Raw genomic sequence first — 14590 nt, 5'->3', positions numbered from 1 at the left:
AGGATCCACATGAGGGAGAACATGTGGTGCTTGGCTTTCTGGGCCTGGGTTACCTCACTCAGTATAATCCTTTCCAGGTCCATCCATTTTCCTGAAAATTTCATAACTTAATTTTTCTTTACCGCTGAGTAGAACTCAATTGTATAAATGTGCCACATCTTCATTATCCACTCATCAGTTGAGGGACATCTAGGCTGGTTCCATTTCCCAGCTATTATAAATTGAGCAGCAATAAACATGGTTGAGCACGTACTTCTAAGGAAATGAGATGAGTCCTTAGGATATATGCCTAGGAGTGCTATAGCTGGGTCATATGGTAGATCAATCTTTAGCTGTCTTAGGAACCTCCACACTGCTTTCCACAATGGCTGGACCAGATTGCATTCCCACCAGCAGTGTAGAAGGGTTCCTGTTTTTCCACATCCCCGCCAACATTTATGATCATTTGTTTTCATGATGGTGGCCAATCTGACAGGAGTGAGATGGAATCTCAATGTAGTTTTAATCTGCATTTCCCTGATGACTAGTGACGTAGAACATTTTTTTAGATGCTTATATGCCATTCGTATTTCTTCCATTGAGAATGCTCTATTTAGCTCCATAGCCCATTTTTTGATTGGCTTGTTTGATTCCTTATTATTTAACTTTTTGAGTTCTTTGTATATCCTAGATATTAATTCTCTACCAGAAGTATAGCTGGCGAAGATTTTTTCCCATTCTGTAGGTTGCCTCTTTGCTTTATTCACTGTGTCCTTTGCAGTGCAAAATCTTTGTAATTTCCTGAGGTCCCAGTGATTAATCTGTGGTTTTATTGCCTGAGTAATTGGGGTTGTATTCAGAAAGTCCTTGCCAAGACCAATATGTTGAAGGGTTTCCCTTACTTTTTCCTCTAGCAGTTTCATAGTTTCAGGTCTGATGTTAAGGTCTTTAATCCATTTGGACTTAATTCTTGTGCATGGATTAATTTCTTCATTAACCCATTCATCACTTAGTAGTGTATTGTTTAGTTTCCATGAATTTGTGTATTCTCTATAGCTTTTCTTGCTATTGATTTGTAGTTTGATTCCATTGTGCTCAGATAGAATACAAGGAATTATTTCAATTTTCCTGTATTTGTTAAGATTTGCTTTGTGTCCTAATGTACGGTCTATTTTAGAGAATGTTCCTTCTGCTGCTGAAAATGTATATTCTGCAGCATTTGGATGAAATGTCCTCTGTATATCTGTTATGTCCATTTGTTCTGTGACCTCATTTAATCCAGATGCCTCTATTTATTTTTTGCTGGGATAACCTGTCAATTGATAAGAGTTGGGTGCTGACATCAGCCACTACCACTGTGTTTGTTTTATCTTTGACCTTAATTGTAATAGCGTTTGTTCGATGAAGTTGGGAACCCCTATGTTAGGTGCATATGTTCAGGTTTGTAATGTCCTCCTTTGGCATGTGCCTTTAATTAATATAAAGTTACCTTTATCTTTCCTAGCTAATATTGGACTGAAGTCTACCTTGTCAGATATTAGAATAGCAACCCCTGCTTATATTCTATGCCCATTTGCTTGAAACACCTTCTTCCAACCTTTCTCCCTAAGATAGTGTCCCTCCTTTGTAGAAAGGTGAGTTTCTTGGAGGCAACAAATTGAAGGACCCTGCTTTTTTTTTTCTCAGTTTTTATTAACATTTTCCATGATTATAAAAAGTATCCCATGGTAATACCCTCCCCCCCCCCCAACTTTTCCCTTTGAAATTCTATTGCCCATCATATGCCCTCCCCATCTCAATCAGTCTCTCTTTTATTTTGATGTCATGGTCTTTTCCTCCTCTTATGATGGTCTTGTGTAGGTAGTGTCAGGCACTATGAGGTCATGGATATTGAGGCCATTTTATGTCTGGAGGAAGCACGTTGTACGGAGTCCTACCCTTCCTTTGGCTCTTACGTTCTTTCTGCCACCTCTTCTGCATTAGACCCTGAGCCTTGGAAGGTGTGATCGAGATATTACTCGGTACTCCAGTCACTTCTTTCCAGCACTATGATACCTTTTTGAGTCATCCCAAAGTCACTGCCATCTGAAGAGAGAAGATTCTCTACACAAAGTGAGAGTAGTGTTAATGTAAGGGTATAAATATTAAGAGAAGTGCTTACTGGGCAGTTTGATAAGCATAGTATATACATTTTTCCAGACATCAGCAGATGTTCCACCCCTAGGGCTCATGACTACCCCTGTTTTAAGTTTTCAGTATCAGGGATGTGTCCCCCCACCCCCCAAGGATCCTGCTTTTTAACCCAGACTGCAAACCTATATCTTTTGGTTGGGGCACTGAAGCCGTTGATATAAGAGATATTATTGAAAGGTGTGTTTTTATTTTTGCCTTTTTTTTTGGGGGGGGGGGAGTTCTTCGGTTTTACCTTTGCTCTCTTGTATGAACTGGTATTTGAATATGGTTTGTTTATTCCAGGTTCCTTATATGTGTGCTTTTCTTCCTCTTCAGCATGGAGGATTCTTTCAAGTATTTTCTGTACAGCTGGTTTTGTCTTCCAATATTCCTTTAGCCTGCTTTTGTTGTGGAATGTCCTTATTTCTCCGTCTATTTGAGTGGCTAGCCTTGCAGGATAAAGTAACCTTGTTTGAAAGTTTTTATCTTTCAGAACTTGGAATGCATCATTTCAAGCCCTTCTGGCTTCTAAAGTTTGTGTTGAATAATATGCTGTGATCCTGATGGGCTTGCCTTTGTAGGTAACTTGATTTTTCTCTCTAACTGCTTTCAATATATTTTCTTTGACTTATATATTTGGTAGTTTAATAATAATATGACAAGGAGAGGTTCTTTCCAGTTTTTGTCTGCTTGGTGTTCTAAAGGATTTCTTTATCTGCATTGGGACCTCTTTCCCAATTTGGGGGAAATTTTTTTCTATGATTTTGTTGAAAAAGCCTCTATACCCTTGGATTGAAATTCTTCTCCTTCTACTATACCCTGAATTCTTTTTTTTTTTTAACTTTAAACAGATTTTTATTACACAAAGGTTGTCACATAATTGGATACTTGTCTACTTTGTACAATTATTCTTACTCTCCACAGAAAGGCTGCTTCTGAACTTATCTGGCAATGGCAAGCACTGAAATCCTGACTTGAACAGAATTGTAGTAGAAATGCCTCATTGATTTAAGTTGAAAGCAGTACATTGGTACATGGCTCTTGTACCCAGTATCAGGAATGTACAAATGTCTTTTTTATTAAAAATACAAAATAAATTATCTGTAGGCATGGACAAATGACAGCAGTAAACCAGTATATATTGTCAACTAAAACCAGTAACTGATGGTTATAGTGATTTGCTTAAACATCAGCCAGCGTTTTCTTCAGTCATTTTCTTCAACTGACTTCTCTGAAGTTATTGATGAGGAATCCTGCCTTGAGCTTCCTGTCACAGTTCATTACGAATGGCAAAGCACTATTCTAGGACTTAGAACATGCCCCCTCCCATACCACCACCCATTCCTCCCATTGCGCCCATTCCAGGTTCCTTCTCTTCCTTGGGAATTTCTGTGATTACAACTTCTGCTATAGTTAGCAGGGAAGCCACCCCAGCAGCATCCATTAAAGCAGTTCTTACAACTTTTGTTGGATCAATGATTCCCTTCTCCACCATATTCACAAATTCTCCAAGCATAGCATCATAACCAACTTCTGAGGAACTTTGCAGGATTTTCTCAACTATCAAAGATCCTTCAACACCTGCATTCTTAGCAATTGTCATTGCAGGGATTTTGAGTGATTTTCTAATAATGTCTATACCAATTTTTTGATCTTCATTAACAGGCTTTAAAGAGTCCAAGGCTGGAGTGCAGCGGAGGAGAGCACAGCCGCCCCCTACAACAATGCCTTCTACAGCTGCTCTCGTAGCATTGAGGGCGTTTGTAACTCTGTCTTTCTTCTCATTTACCTCCACATCGCTTGTTCCACCAACCTTCAGCACAGCTACTCCATCTGAAAGTTTTGCCAGTCGCTCATTCAGTTTTTCCTTTTCATATTCACTAGTTGTGGTGTCTAACTGCTCTGTTATTTCTTGAATACGTTTTTCAATTTGAGTTTTGTCACCTTTTCCTTTCAAAAGCATGGCATCATCCTTGGTGACAATGACCTCTCCGACTTTCCCTAAGTCATGAGGCTGAACATCTTCAAGATTTAGGATCAGTTCCTCTTCTCCAAACACTGCACCACCAGTAGCAATAGCCATATCCTTAAGCTGGTTCTTTCTATTGTCACCAAAACCCGGAGCTTTGACTGCTACAACCTGAACACCAACTTTTAACCTATTTAAGACCAGTGTACTTACAGCTTCACCATCGACATCTTCAGCAATTATGACTAAGGGTTTACGGTGAGCATTTGCAATTTCAAGAGCAGGTACAATGGACTGGACACTAGAAATTTTCTTTTCACTCAACAGAACATAGGCATCCTGGAATTCACATTTTTGACCTTTTGATGTGTTAATAAAGTATGGTGAAATATAGCCCCTATCAAACTTCATGCCTTCAATAATTTCTAATTCATCATTCAGTGTTTTCCCATCCTTCACTGTGATGACACCCTTTCTTCCAACCTTTTTCATTGCATCAGAAATGATGGTCCCAATTTCTTTGTCTCCATTAGCAGAAATTGTAGCAACCTGAGCAATTTCCTCAGGTGTTGTCACAGGTTTAGACTGCTTCTTAAGTTCAGCAATTACAGCATCAACAGCCAACATTACACCTCTCCTGATTTCCACTGGATTAGCGCCTTTGCTGATCTTCTCACAACCTTCCTTGGCAATTGAGTGCCAGTACTGTAGCAGCGGTGGTGCCATCCCCAGCCTCTTCATTCGTGTTACTGGCAACATCCTGAACCAGTTTAGCTCCAATATTTTTATACTATCCTTTAAGTCAACTGCCTTTGCAACAGTCACACCATCTTTTGTTACTTTAGGACTTCCCCAACTCTGTTCAATAATTACTGTTCTTCCCTTTGGCCCCATCGTAACGGCTACAGCATCGGCTAAAAGGTCTACACCTTGAAGCATTAAGGCTCGGGCTTCCGCACCAAATTTTACATCTTTGGCATAAGCCCAAGTGAGATGAGGAGCCAGTGCCCGGGACACTGGTCTCATTTGTCATAGGACTGTAGGCAGTCGAAGCATTTCTGCGGGGCGTTGGCAAAGGGGCACGCGGCGAGACGGGCCATCGGCGGTGAGTGAGAGCTATACCCTGAATTCTTATATTTGATCTTTTCATAGTGTCCCGAATATCTTGAAATTCCCATTTTACTTTCCTATTAGTTTGTCTTTCTCTTTGTTGGACTGTATTAGATCTGCCACCTGGTCTTCTAGTTTAGATATTTTGTCCTCTCCTTCATCCATTCTACTGGTGAGATTTTCTACAGAGTTTTTTATTTCATTAACTATGTTCTTCATTGCTACTAATTCTGACTGGTTTTTCTTTATATTTCCTAATTTATGTCTTGTATTGACCTCCTTATTGCATTAAATTGGTTTCCTGTGTCTTCTTTGATTCCTTTGATTTCCTCTTTCATTCCTTTGATTTCCTCTTTGACTTCTTTGAGCACATTTATAATCATCCTTTTGAAATCTTTCTGAGGATTTCCTCTAACTCATTCTTACTGGAGGTTATTTCTGATGCATTAATACTTTTTGGTGGACTTATATTCTCTTGATTTTTGGTGTTTCTTGTGTTGTAGTGTGTATACTTTTGCATCTTGGATTAATTTAATGCTTGGATTTTCTAGTTTGCTGCAGTGTTATTTGATGTATCAATCTGATGTTATGTATTTTAAAGCTGGGAGCTGAAGGTGCTAGGTTGTGGCTCTTAAGACTCTCAGAGTAAACACAAAAGTGACCCTAGATGTTCAGTTTGCTTGCTATAAGAGCATTCAAGTAGGCTGAGTGGAACAAAATACAGGCAGATTCTAAAATTTAACTAAACAATGTACACATTCAATGAAAAACAGCACAGAGGATTTATGCAAGACTAGGTATTATGACAGCCAGATACTCTAACAAAGTCACAGTCCCTTAGGGTGTGTGTTGTCCCATATCCTTAATCCTGTTAACTAAGAGGTTAAGATTTCTGGTCTGTTGAGGGTTCCAAGTCAGCTTGTGACCAAGTGAGACCCTTTCCTAATGAACAACAGGAGAGGAAACAAGGCCACTATAAATCAAGAAGCAACAAATAACAAGCCCAAAATTTAGCCTATTTAAGAAGGGCAAATCAAACCATCCATCAGATTTAATATATAATTTATCCTGATATGGAAGATGCAATGAGCACTTCCAGTTCAGGTCTATATACCAGGCTTATTTGGCAGGTACCGACCTCGTGTAATCCCAGTTACCTTTTGGGATCATTTTGGTCTCAGTTATGTAGCACTCCTGGTTGGGTCCCTCATTTGTTCACTTGAGTTCTAAAGTAGGCTGGCTGGGTTGCTGGATCACTGCTCTAGTTTCTGGTGCTAGGTGCTGTGAGTTCCCTTCCCCTGGTCTCTGGTGCTTGCTTGTGCTTGCATTGTCGGCCAGGGAGGGTAGACTGTGGATGGTGGATCTAGTTCTCCCACTGGTCCATGTGACCCTCTACCTTGTGATCTGCTCCTCCATTGTTTGCTGTGGTTCTCCCTTCACGAAGAGCTCAAGTGTGAGTGGAAAATCCCCTCACCTGGCTTTCATTGTGGCCCAAGATGAGCCCTGGTGCTGCCACTTCTGGAGCCGCTTCTGCCTGCCTATGTGGGCTGTAGATGCTCCGATCTCTCCTACTTCTCTGCTGCCATTGGTAATGTCTTACACACCTCACTTTTTAGTAGAAGGGTGTATTTTGCTAAGGTTTTTTTCTTTTTCTCCCCTAGGCTGCTTAGGCATGGTTCCTATGCCGCCATCTTAACTGGAAGTCCCAGAACTTGGAATACATCACTCTAAGACCTTCTGGCTTTTAAAGTTTGTATTGAGCAATCTGCTGTGATCTTGATGGGCTTGCCTTCGAATGTAACCTGATTTTTCTCTCTTAACTGCTTTCAATATATTTTCTTTGGTTTATATATTTGGTAGTTTAATTATAATATGACAAGGAGAGGTTCTTTCCAGTTTTTGTCTGCTTGGTGTTCTAAAGGATTCCTTTATCTGCACTGGCATCTCTTCCCAATGTGGGGGAACTTTTCTTCTTTGATTTTGCTGAAATGCCTACTATGCCTTTGGAGTGAATTTCTTCTCTTTCTACTATACCCTGAATTCTTGTTTAGTCTTTTCATAGTATCCTGAATATCTTGAAATTCCCACTCATATTTCCTATTAGTTTGTCTTTCTCTTTGTTGGACTGTATTAGATCTGCCACCTGGTCTTCTACTTTAGATATTCTGTCCTCTCCTTTGTCCATTCTACTGGAATTCACTATGTAGTCACAGGCTGGCCTCGAATTTACAGTAATCCTCCTACCTCTCTGCCATCTGAGTGCTGGAATTAATAAAAGCATGTGCCACCATGCCTGGCCCCTATTTTTTAAAATTTTTTTATTTTTATTTATTTATTTGAGACCAACAGACAGAGAATGAGGCAGAGAGGGAGAGAGAGAATGAGTGCGCCAGGGCCTCCAAGCACTGCAAATGAACTCCAGACACATATGCCCCCTTATGCATCTGGCTAATGTGGGTCCTGGAGACTCAAGCCTCAAACCAGGGTCCTTAGGCTTCACATGCAAGCACTTAAATGCTAAGCCATCTCCCCAGCCCTTTTTTTTTTTTTTTTTTTTTTTGAGGTAGGCGTCTTACTCGAGGTTAGGCTGACCTGGGATTCACTATATAGTCTCAGGGTGGCCTCAAAGTCAAGGCAATCCTCCCACCTCTGCCTCCTGAGTGCTGGGCTTAAAGGTGTGTGCCATCACACCTGGGTTATTTTTTAATAATTTATTTATTCAAGTGACAGAGAATGAAGAGCAAGTACGGGCATGCCAGGGCCTTCTGCCACTGCAGAGAAACTCCACATATATGCTCCACTTTGTGCATCTTGCTTTAGGTGGATACTGGGAAATCAAACTCAGACCATCAGACTCTGTACGCAAGCTCCTTTTACTGCTGAACCACCTTCCCGCCCCATGCCTGCCATTTTATAAGTGCTGGGAATCAAATTTAGATTCTCTTTCTTGCACAGCAAATGCTCTTTACCTGCTGAGCCATCTCTCTGGCCCAATTTTCATCCCAACTTCTATGAACTTTAGTTTTTTCATTTCAAAAACATATTAATTAAAGCAGGCTCTTTGCCTTGACAAGGAAAACTAAATGAGAAACATTGAAGCATTTTAAAGGCAACACACACACACACACACAAAAGCAACACAGTATGATACAAATAGAAAGTGAATGGAGCTGGACATGTTGTGCATACCTTTTCAATCCCAACACTCGGCAGGCAGAGGTAGGAGGATCACCGTGAGTTCGAGGCCACCCTGAGATTACATAGTAAATTCCAGATCAGCCTGAGCCAGAGTGAGACCCTACCTAAAAAAAAAAAAAAAAGAAGTAGAAAGTGAATGGTTTGGCATCTCTGTTGTAGTTGCTTTTATTTTCTTTTTTAAAAAATTATTGGCAACTTCCATAGTTATAGACAATAAACCAAGAGAATTCTCTCTTCCCCCCACTTTCCCCTTGACAATTCCACTTTCCATCATATCTCTTTCCCCTCTTAATCCGTCTCTCTTATTTTGATGTCATCATCTTTTCCTCCTGTTACAATGGTCTTGTGTAGGTACAAGTACTGTGAGGTCATGGATATCCAGGCCTTTTGTGTCTAGGGGGAACACGTTGTAAGGAGTCTTACCCTTCCTTTGGCTCTTAATTCTTTTTGTCATCTCTTCTGCAATGGACCCTGAGCCTTGGAAGGTGTGATAGATATTTTAGTGCTGAGCACTCCTCTGTCTTTTCTCAGCACTATGGTAAGTCATCCCAGAGGTCACTACCATCTGAAAAGAGAAGCTTCTTTAACCAAAAGTAAGAGTAGCATTAATATGTGGGTATGAACATTAAGAAAAGTGATTACCAGACAATTTGGTAAGCATAATGTATGCATTTAGAGCCGGGCGTGGTGGCGCACGCCTTTAATCCCAGCACTCGGGAGGCAGAGGTAGGAGGATCGCCGAGAGTTTGAGGCCACCCTGAGACTACAGAGTTAATTCCAGGTCAGCCTGGACCAGAGTGAGACCCTACCTCGAAAAATCAAAAATAAAAAAAAATTTTAAAAAATGTATGCATTTAGCCAGACACCGTCAGGTGTTAACACCCCTAGGGCTCATGACTTCCCCTGTCATAGGTTTTTAGTATGAGGACTATATTCCCTCCCATGGAGTGGGCCTCCAGTCCAGTTAGTGAGCAGTTGTTTTCCCCCATAACAGCCATGCCACTATTGCACCCATTGGCTCATTTGGCCTGGCTGGCCAAATTTAAGGCTTGCAGTGTTCACTGTTATTTGTCTCCACTGATGACTTCTCTCTCCTATGGAGCACCACAGTTTTTTCCAGCTTTCTGTCAGCTGTAGTAGTTGCCTTTCTTTCTTTCTTTCTTTCTTTCTTTCTTTCTTTCTTTCTTTCTTTCTTTCTTTCTCTCTCTCTCTCTCTCTCTCTCTCTTTCTCTCTCTCTCTCTCTCTCTCTCTCTCTCTCTCTCTCTTTCTTTCTTTCTTTCTCTTCCTTTCTTTTTTACTCTCTTCTTCTTTTTTTTGTTTTTTGTGGTAGGGTCTTACCCTAGCCCAGGCTGACCTGTAATTCACTATGTAGTCTCAGGCTGGCCTCGAACTCATGATTCGCCACCATACCCAGTAGATAGTTGCTTTTCTTGTTCCTAAAACAAAATACATGACAAATCCAAAGTTTGAGGATATAGCCCATCATGGTGGGAAAGACAAGGTTGCAAAAGCAGAAGGCCACTTGTTACATTGTATCAGTAGTCAGGAAGCAGAGAGTAATGAAAGTTCAAGTTCAGCAAGCTTTCTCCACCCCCCCCCCACACACACCCATATCCACAGGTAGGGTCATACTGTAGCCCAGGCTGTCCTGGAAATTTGTAGCCCCAGGCAGGCCTCAAATTTACAGTGATCCTCCTACCTCTGCCTCCTGAGTACTGGGATTAAAGGAATATATTACCATGCCTGGCAAACTTTATCCTTTAAAAAAAAATTATTTGAGAGAAAGAGGGAGAGGCCGATAGAGAATGGGCTTACCAGGGCATCTAGTCACTGTAAAAAAAACTCCAGATGCATGTGCTACCTTGTGCATTTGGCTTTATATGGGTACTGAGGAATTAAACCTTGGTCCTTTGGCTTTGCTGGTAAACACCTTAACTGCTAAGCCATCTCTCTAGCCCTTACTGTCTCCATTTTTTTTTTTTTTTTCCTTTTTGGTGTCTCAAGGTAGCGTCTCACTCGAGCCCACACTGGCCTGGAATTCACAGCTATCATCCTACCTCTGCCTCCCAAGGGCTGGAATTAAAGATGTGTGCCACCACACCTGGCTTAACTTTCTCCTTTTTATGCAACCTGGGACCCAACCCATGTAATAGTGCCTCTCACAGTTAGGGTGAGCCTTCCTATCTCAACACTAGAAATTCCCTTACAGCCCAGGAATTTGCTTCTGATGTGATTCTAGATCCAAGGAAGTTGACAATTAAGATTAAATATCGCAACATCCAACATTTTGGTAGTAATTAAGTGTTAAGCCTTAATTACCTTAATTAGAAGAGCCTTGGTGATTGAGCTGTTTCTCTTCTTATTTCAGCTATCACTGAAGGGCACAAATCAGAATACACCATGCCTCCTAGTAAAGATGCCAGCAGCTTTAATAGTTCAGCAACAAGGCTCATCTGCCTCCCTCCGATTTCTGAAGACCTCCAGCCTGTGTGGACCCAAGCAGCTCAGACCAGTGAGCTGGATGGAAATGAACACCTGCTACAAACCTTCAGCTACTTTCCCTATCCCAGCCTAGCAGACATTGCCCTTCTTTGCCTGCGGTATGGGCTGCAGATGGAGAAGGTCAAGACTTGGTTCATGGCCCAACGACTCCGCTGTGGCATTAGCTGGTCATCTGAAGAAATAGAAGAGACACGAGCCAGAGTAGTCTACCATAGGGACCAACTCCATTTCAAATCCCTTCTCTCTTTTACTCATCATACAGGGTGTCCTCCCCAGGAGGCACCTCCTCCCATGCTACCTCCAGAACAAGTTGGTCTTGGAATATGTCCTCTGACTCTTGGTGAGCCCACCCAGATGAAAAGATTGAAGATAGAGCCTGAGGAGTCCTCCCAGGTACCACCAATGCCAGTGAGTCACCAGAAAGTGAAGGAACCCTTGATGACACCTGACAGAGCATTCCTCCAGCAGTCAGATCAAAGTCGCAGCCTCTCTGAGGAGCAGGCAGACAGGGGTCCCCACCAGGCATGTATCATAGGTACTGCTTCCTGGAGTCACTCCACAGCTGCCCGTCAGCCATGTGCTCGGGATAAGGCCCGACCCATCTCATTACTTGGCAGTTATTATAAGGAGGAATTGATACCTAATTTGACTCCTCCTTCCTCTGCCTCTTCTTTCCAGGTTCTGGCTAATGGAGCTACTGCCACCTCTGAACCCATCCAGTTGCTGGGCTTTACTTCACCCAAAGAACAAGCACTACCCCCACATGTGGAATCACCCTGGCCCCAGAGGCTACGGCCTAACTCAGAAGCAGGTAGAGCTGACTCCATGGAATACCTTTCCTCAGATATGCAGCGCCAGCGAAAGACTAAGCGTAAAACCAAGGAGCAACTAGCAATCCTCAAGTCCTTTTTTCTTCAGTGTCAATGGGCAAGACGTGAAGATTACCATAAATTGGAAGAGATTACTGGTTTACCTCGCCCTGAGATCATTCAGTGGTTTGGTGACACACGCTATGCCTTGAAACATGGGCAACTCAAGTGGTTTCGGGACAATGCAGTACCTGGTGGCAATAGTTTCCCAGACCTAGCAATTCTCACACCACCGTCAACCCGCTCCTTCAAAGAATGGGCCAAGACACCACCTCTGCCAACCCCCCGACACCCACCGGATACACAACCCTTGGAAAGGTACTGGGCAGCCCACCAACAGCTACAGAAAGCTGATGTACTTAAATTGAGTCAGGCATCAGGATTTAGCACTCAGCAAGTACTGGACTGGTTTGATTCTCGATTACCTGAGCCAGCTGAGGTGGTAGTCTGTCTAGATGAAGAAGAGGAGGAGGAGGAGGAGGAACTGCCAGAAGATGGGGAGGAAGAAGAGGAGGAGGAAGAGGAAGATGATGATGAGGATGATGTCATACAGGACTAAGGGGGGGCTGAGGAGAAGGGGGGTATGTTACTAAAAGATGAACCAACTTAACTGTTAAACATTTCTTAAATTACCTTGTGACAACTAACAGGCTTGTGTTTTTCAGAGTGGGCAACAGGGCTATTTTAATTTGAGGGTGAACTGAGGAAGATGACCACAGGACACAATATAAAGTACTGGATCAGCAGAAACCCAGTCTTTTTAAACCTCAGTATGGAGAGGGCAAATGATGGCCCAAAAATGTTTTGTTGTTGTTTTATCAAGGTAAGGTCTCACTCTTTTTCAGGCTGATCTGGAATTTACCATGTAGCCTAACGCTGGCCTTGGACTCACTGGCAGGCCTCCTCCCAAGTGCTGGGTGGGATTAAAAAGCATGCACCACCACACCCGGCCCCAAAGTGGTTCTTACTCTCCTATTCTTTCCCCTTGGTGTGCTTACAGATGCCAGACCTCATCCAACATCTCCAGGGGGCCTGGAAGGAGAGGTGTATTCTGGTCCACCTGATGATCCCAATGCATCTCCAGTCTCATCATTATTTCTCTAAAATATAAGGCTGCTTTGGAGCCCAATTCCATGTTTTTTGCACTTAAGTGTCTCAGTATGTTCCATTTTTGTCTCAAATAGTTCCTCATACCAGTTTGATATTCTATTTTACCTTCTATGTTAGTCATATAGCAAAAAAAAAAAAGCTTTTTTTTTTTACAAGTAGAGTTTCATTCTAGCTCAGGCTGACCTGGAATTCACTTTGTAATCTCAGGGTGGCCTCAAACTCACGGCAATCCTCCTACCTCTGCCTCCCAAGTGCTGGGATTAAAGGCGTGCGCCACCACGCCAGGCTCCATCAACTTAAATTTTTTTTTTTTTTTTTTTTTTTTGAGAGAGAGGAAAAGGCAGAATGGGCACACCAGGGCTTCTAGCTGCTGCAAATGAACTCCAGGCGCAAGTGTCACCTTATGCAGTTGGTTTACATGGGTCCTGGGGAATTGAACCTGGGTCCTGTGGCTTTGCAGGCAAGTGCCTTAACCACTAAGCAATTTCCCTTATCTCTATGAAATTCCCTCTGTTCACTATCTGTCTCAAGGAAAATATTCTCATTTAGTGAAAAAGTTTAATTGGATGGTATTTAATCTGAATATTTATTGGTGAGAATTAGGAGAGGTGTCCTTTAATATATGAGTTTAATATATGAGTTGGGCATGCTGGTGCACAACTATAATCCCAGCACTCAGGAGGCAGAAGTAGGAGGATAACTGTGAGTTTGAGACCAGCCTGAGACTAAATAGTGAATTCCAGGTTGGCCTAGGATAGAGCAAGGCCCTACCTTAAAAAACAAAAACAAACAAAAAAGCCAGGTGTGGTGGTGCACTCCTTTTATCCCAGCACTGGGGAGGCAGAGGTAGGAGGATGGCTGTGAGTTCAAGGCCACACTGAGACTACATAGTAAATTCCAGGTCAGCCTGGGCTAGAACAAGATCCTACCTAAAAAAAAAAAAAAAAAAAAAAAAAGTAGAAGTCTCAAATTTACAAAATAATAAAAAAGCCCAAAATAAAATTTTTTCTACTTTGCTATGCTTATGGTTTAGCGATTTTGTTTTCTTTGAGGCAGGGTCTTTTTTTATTTTTTGTTTTTTTTTTTTGAGGTAGGGTTTCACTCCAGTCCAGGCTAACCTGGAGTTTACTATGCAGTTTCACAATGGCCTTGAACTCTTGGCCATCCTCCTACCTCTGCTTCCCGAGAGCTTGGATTAAAGGCCACCATGCCCGGCTCTTGTTTTGCTGTTTTTTGTTTTTTTGTTAATTAACTTTAAAAAGTATATACATATACATATATATCTATCTATATCTCTCTCTATATATATTGGTTATTGGTTTTTGGAGGTAGGGCTTCACTCTAGCCCAAGCTGACCATGTATTCGCAGGGTGGCCCCAGACTCACTGGTGACCCTTTTACCTCTGCCTCCCAAGTGCTGAGATTAAAGGCGTGCACCACTATACCCAGTTTAATGTGTGTGTGTGTGTGTGTGTGTGTATATGTGTATGTATATGTATATATATACATATACATAAAAAATATATATATATGTATATGTATACATGTATATATAATTTATTTTTTGGTTTTTTGAGGTAGGGTCTCGCTCTGGCCCAGGCTGATCTGGAATTCACTGTGTAGTCTCAGGGTGGTCTTGATCTCTCGGCAATCCTCCTACCTCTGCCTCCCAATTGCTGG

General features: G+C 42.0%; 1 protein-coding gene and 1 pseudogene across 7 annotated transcripts in view; one reads left to right on the top strand and one right to left on the bottom strand.

Moving 5' to 3' along the window:
- Positions 1 to 13025, top strand: part of Homez (homeobox and leucine zipper encoding) — a 91516-nt gene extending 78491 nt beyond the window's left edge. For 3 of the 7 annotated variants that reach the window (XM_045154048.1, XM_045154046.1, XM_045154050.1), the window contains one exon: positions 10798 to 13025. In XM_045154048.1, coding sequence (XP_045009983.1) covers positions 10798 to 12359 — 1562 coding nt within the window. In that variant the 3' untranslated portion in view covers positions 12360 to 13025. Of the gene's footprint in view, positions 1 to 6926; positions 6980 to 10797 lie in introns of those variants that run through there. The other 4 variants (XM_045154053.1, XM_045154052.1, XM_045154051.1 and 1 more) reach the window with 4 other exon arrangements.
- Positions 3416 to 5176, bottom strand: LOC123462086 (annotated as a pseudogene).
- Positions 13026 to 14590: the final 1565 nt, after the last annotated feature.

Source organism: Jaculus jaculus, chromosome 7 (genome assembly GCF_020740685.1).
Source record: "Jaculus jaculus isolate mJacJac1 chromosome 7, mJacJac1.mat.Y.cur, whole genome shotgun sequence".
Lineage (NCBI taxonomy): Eukaryota > Metazoa > Chordata > Mammalia > Rodentia > Dipodidae > Jaculus > Jaculus jaculus.
The sequence above is the reverse complement of the archived record's forward strand: the minus strand, read 5'-3'. Positions and strand labels throughout refer to the sequence as shown.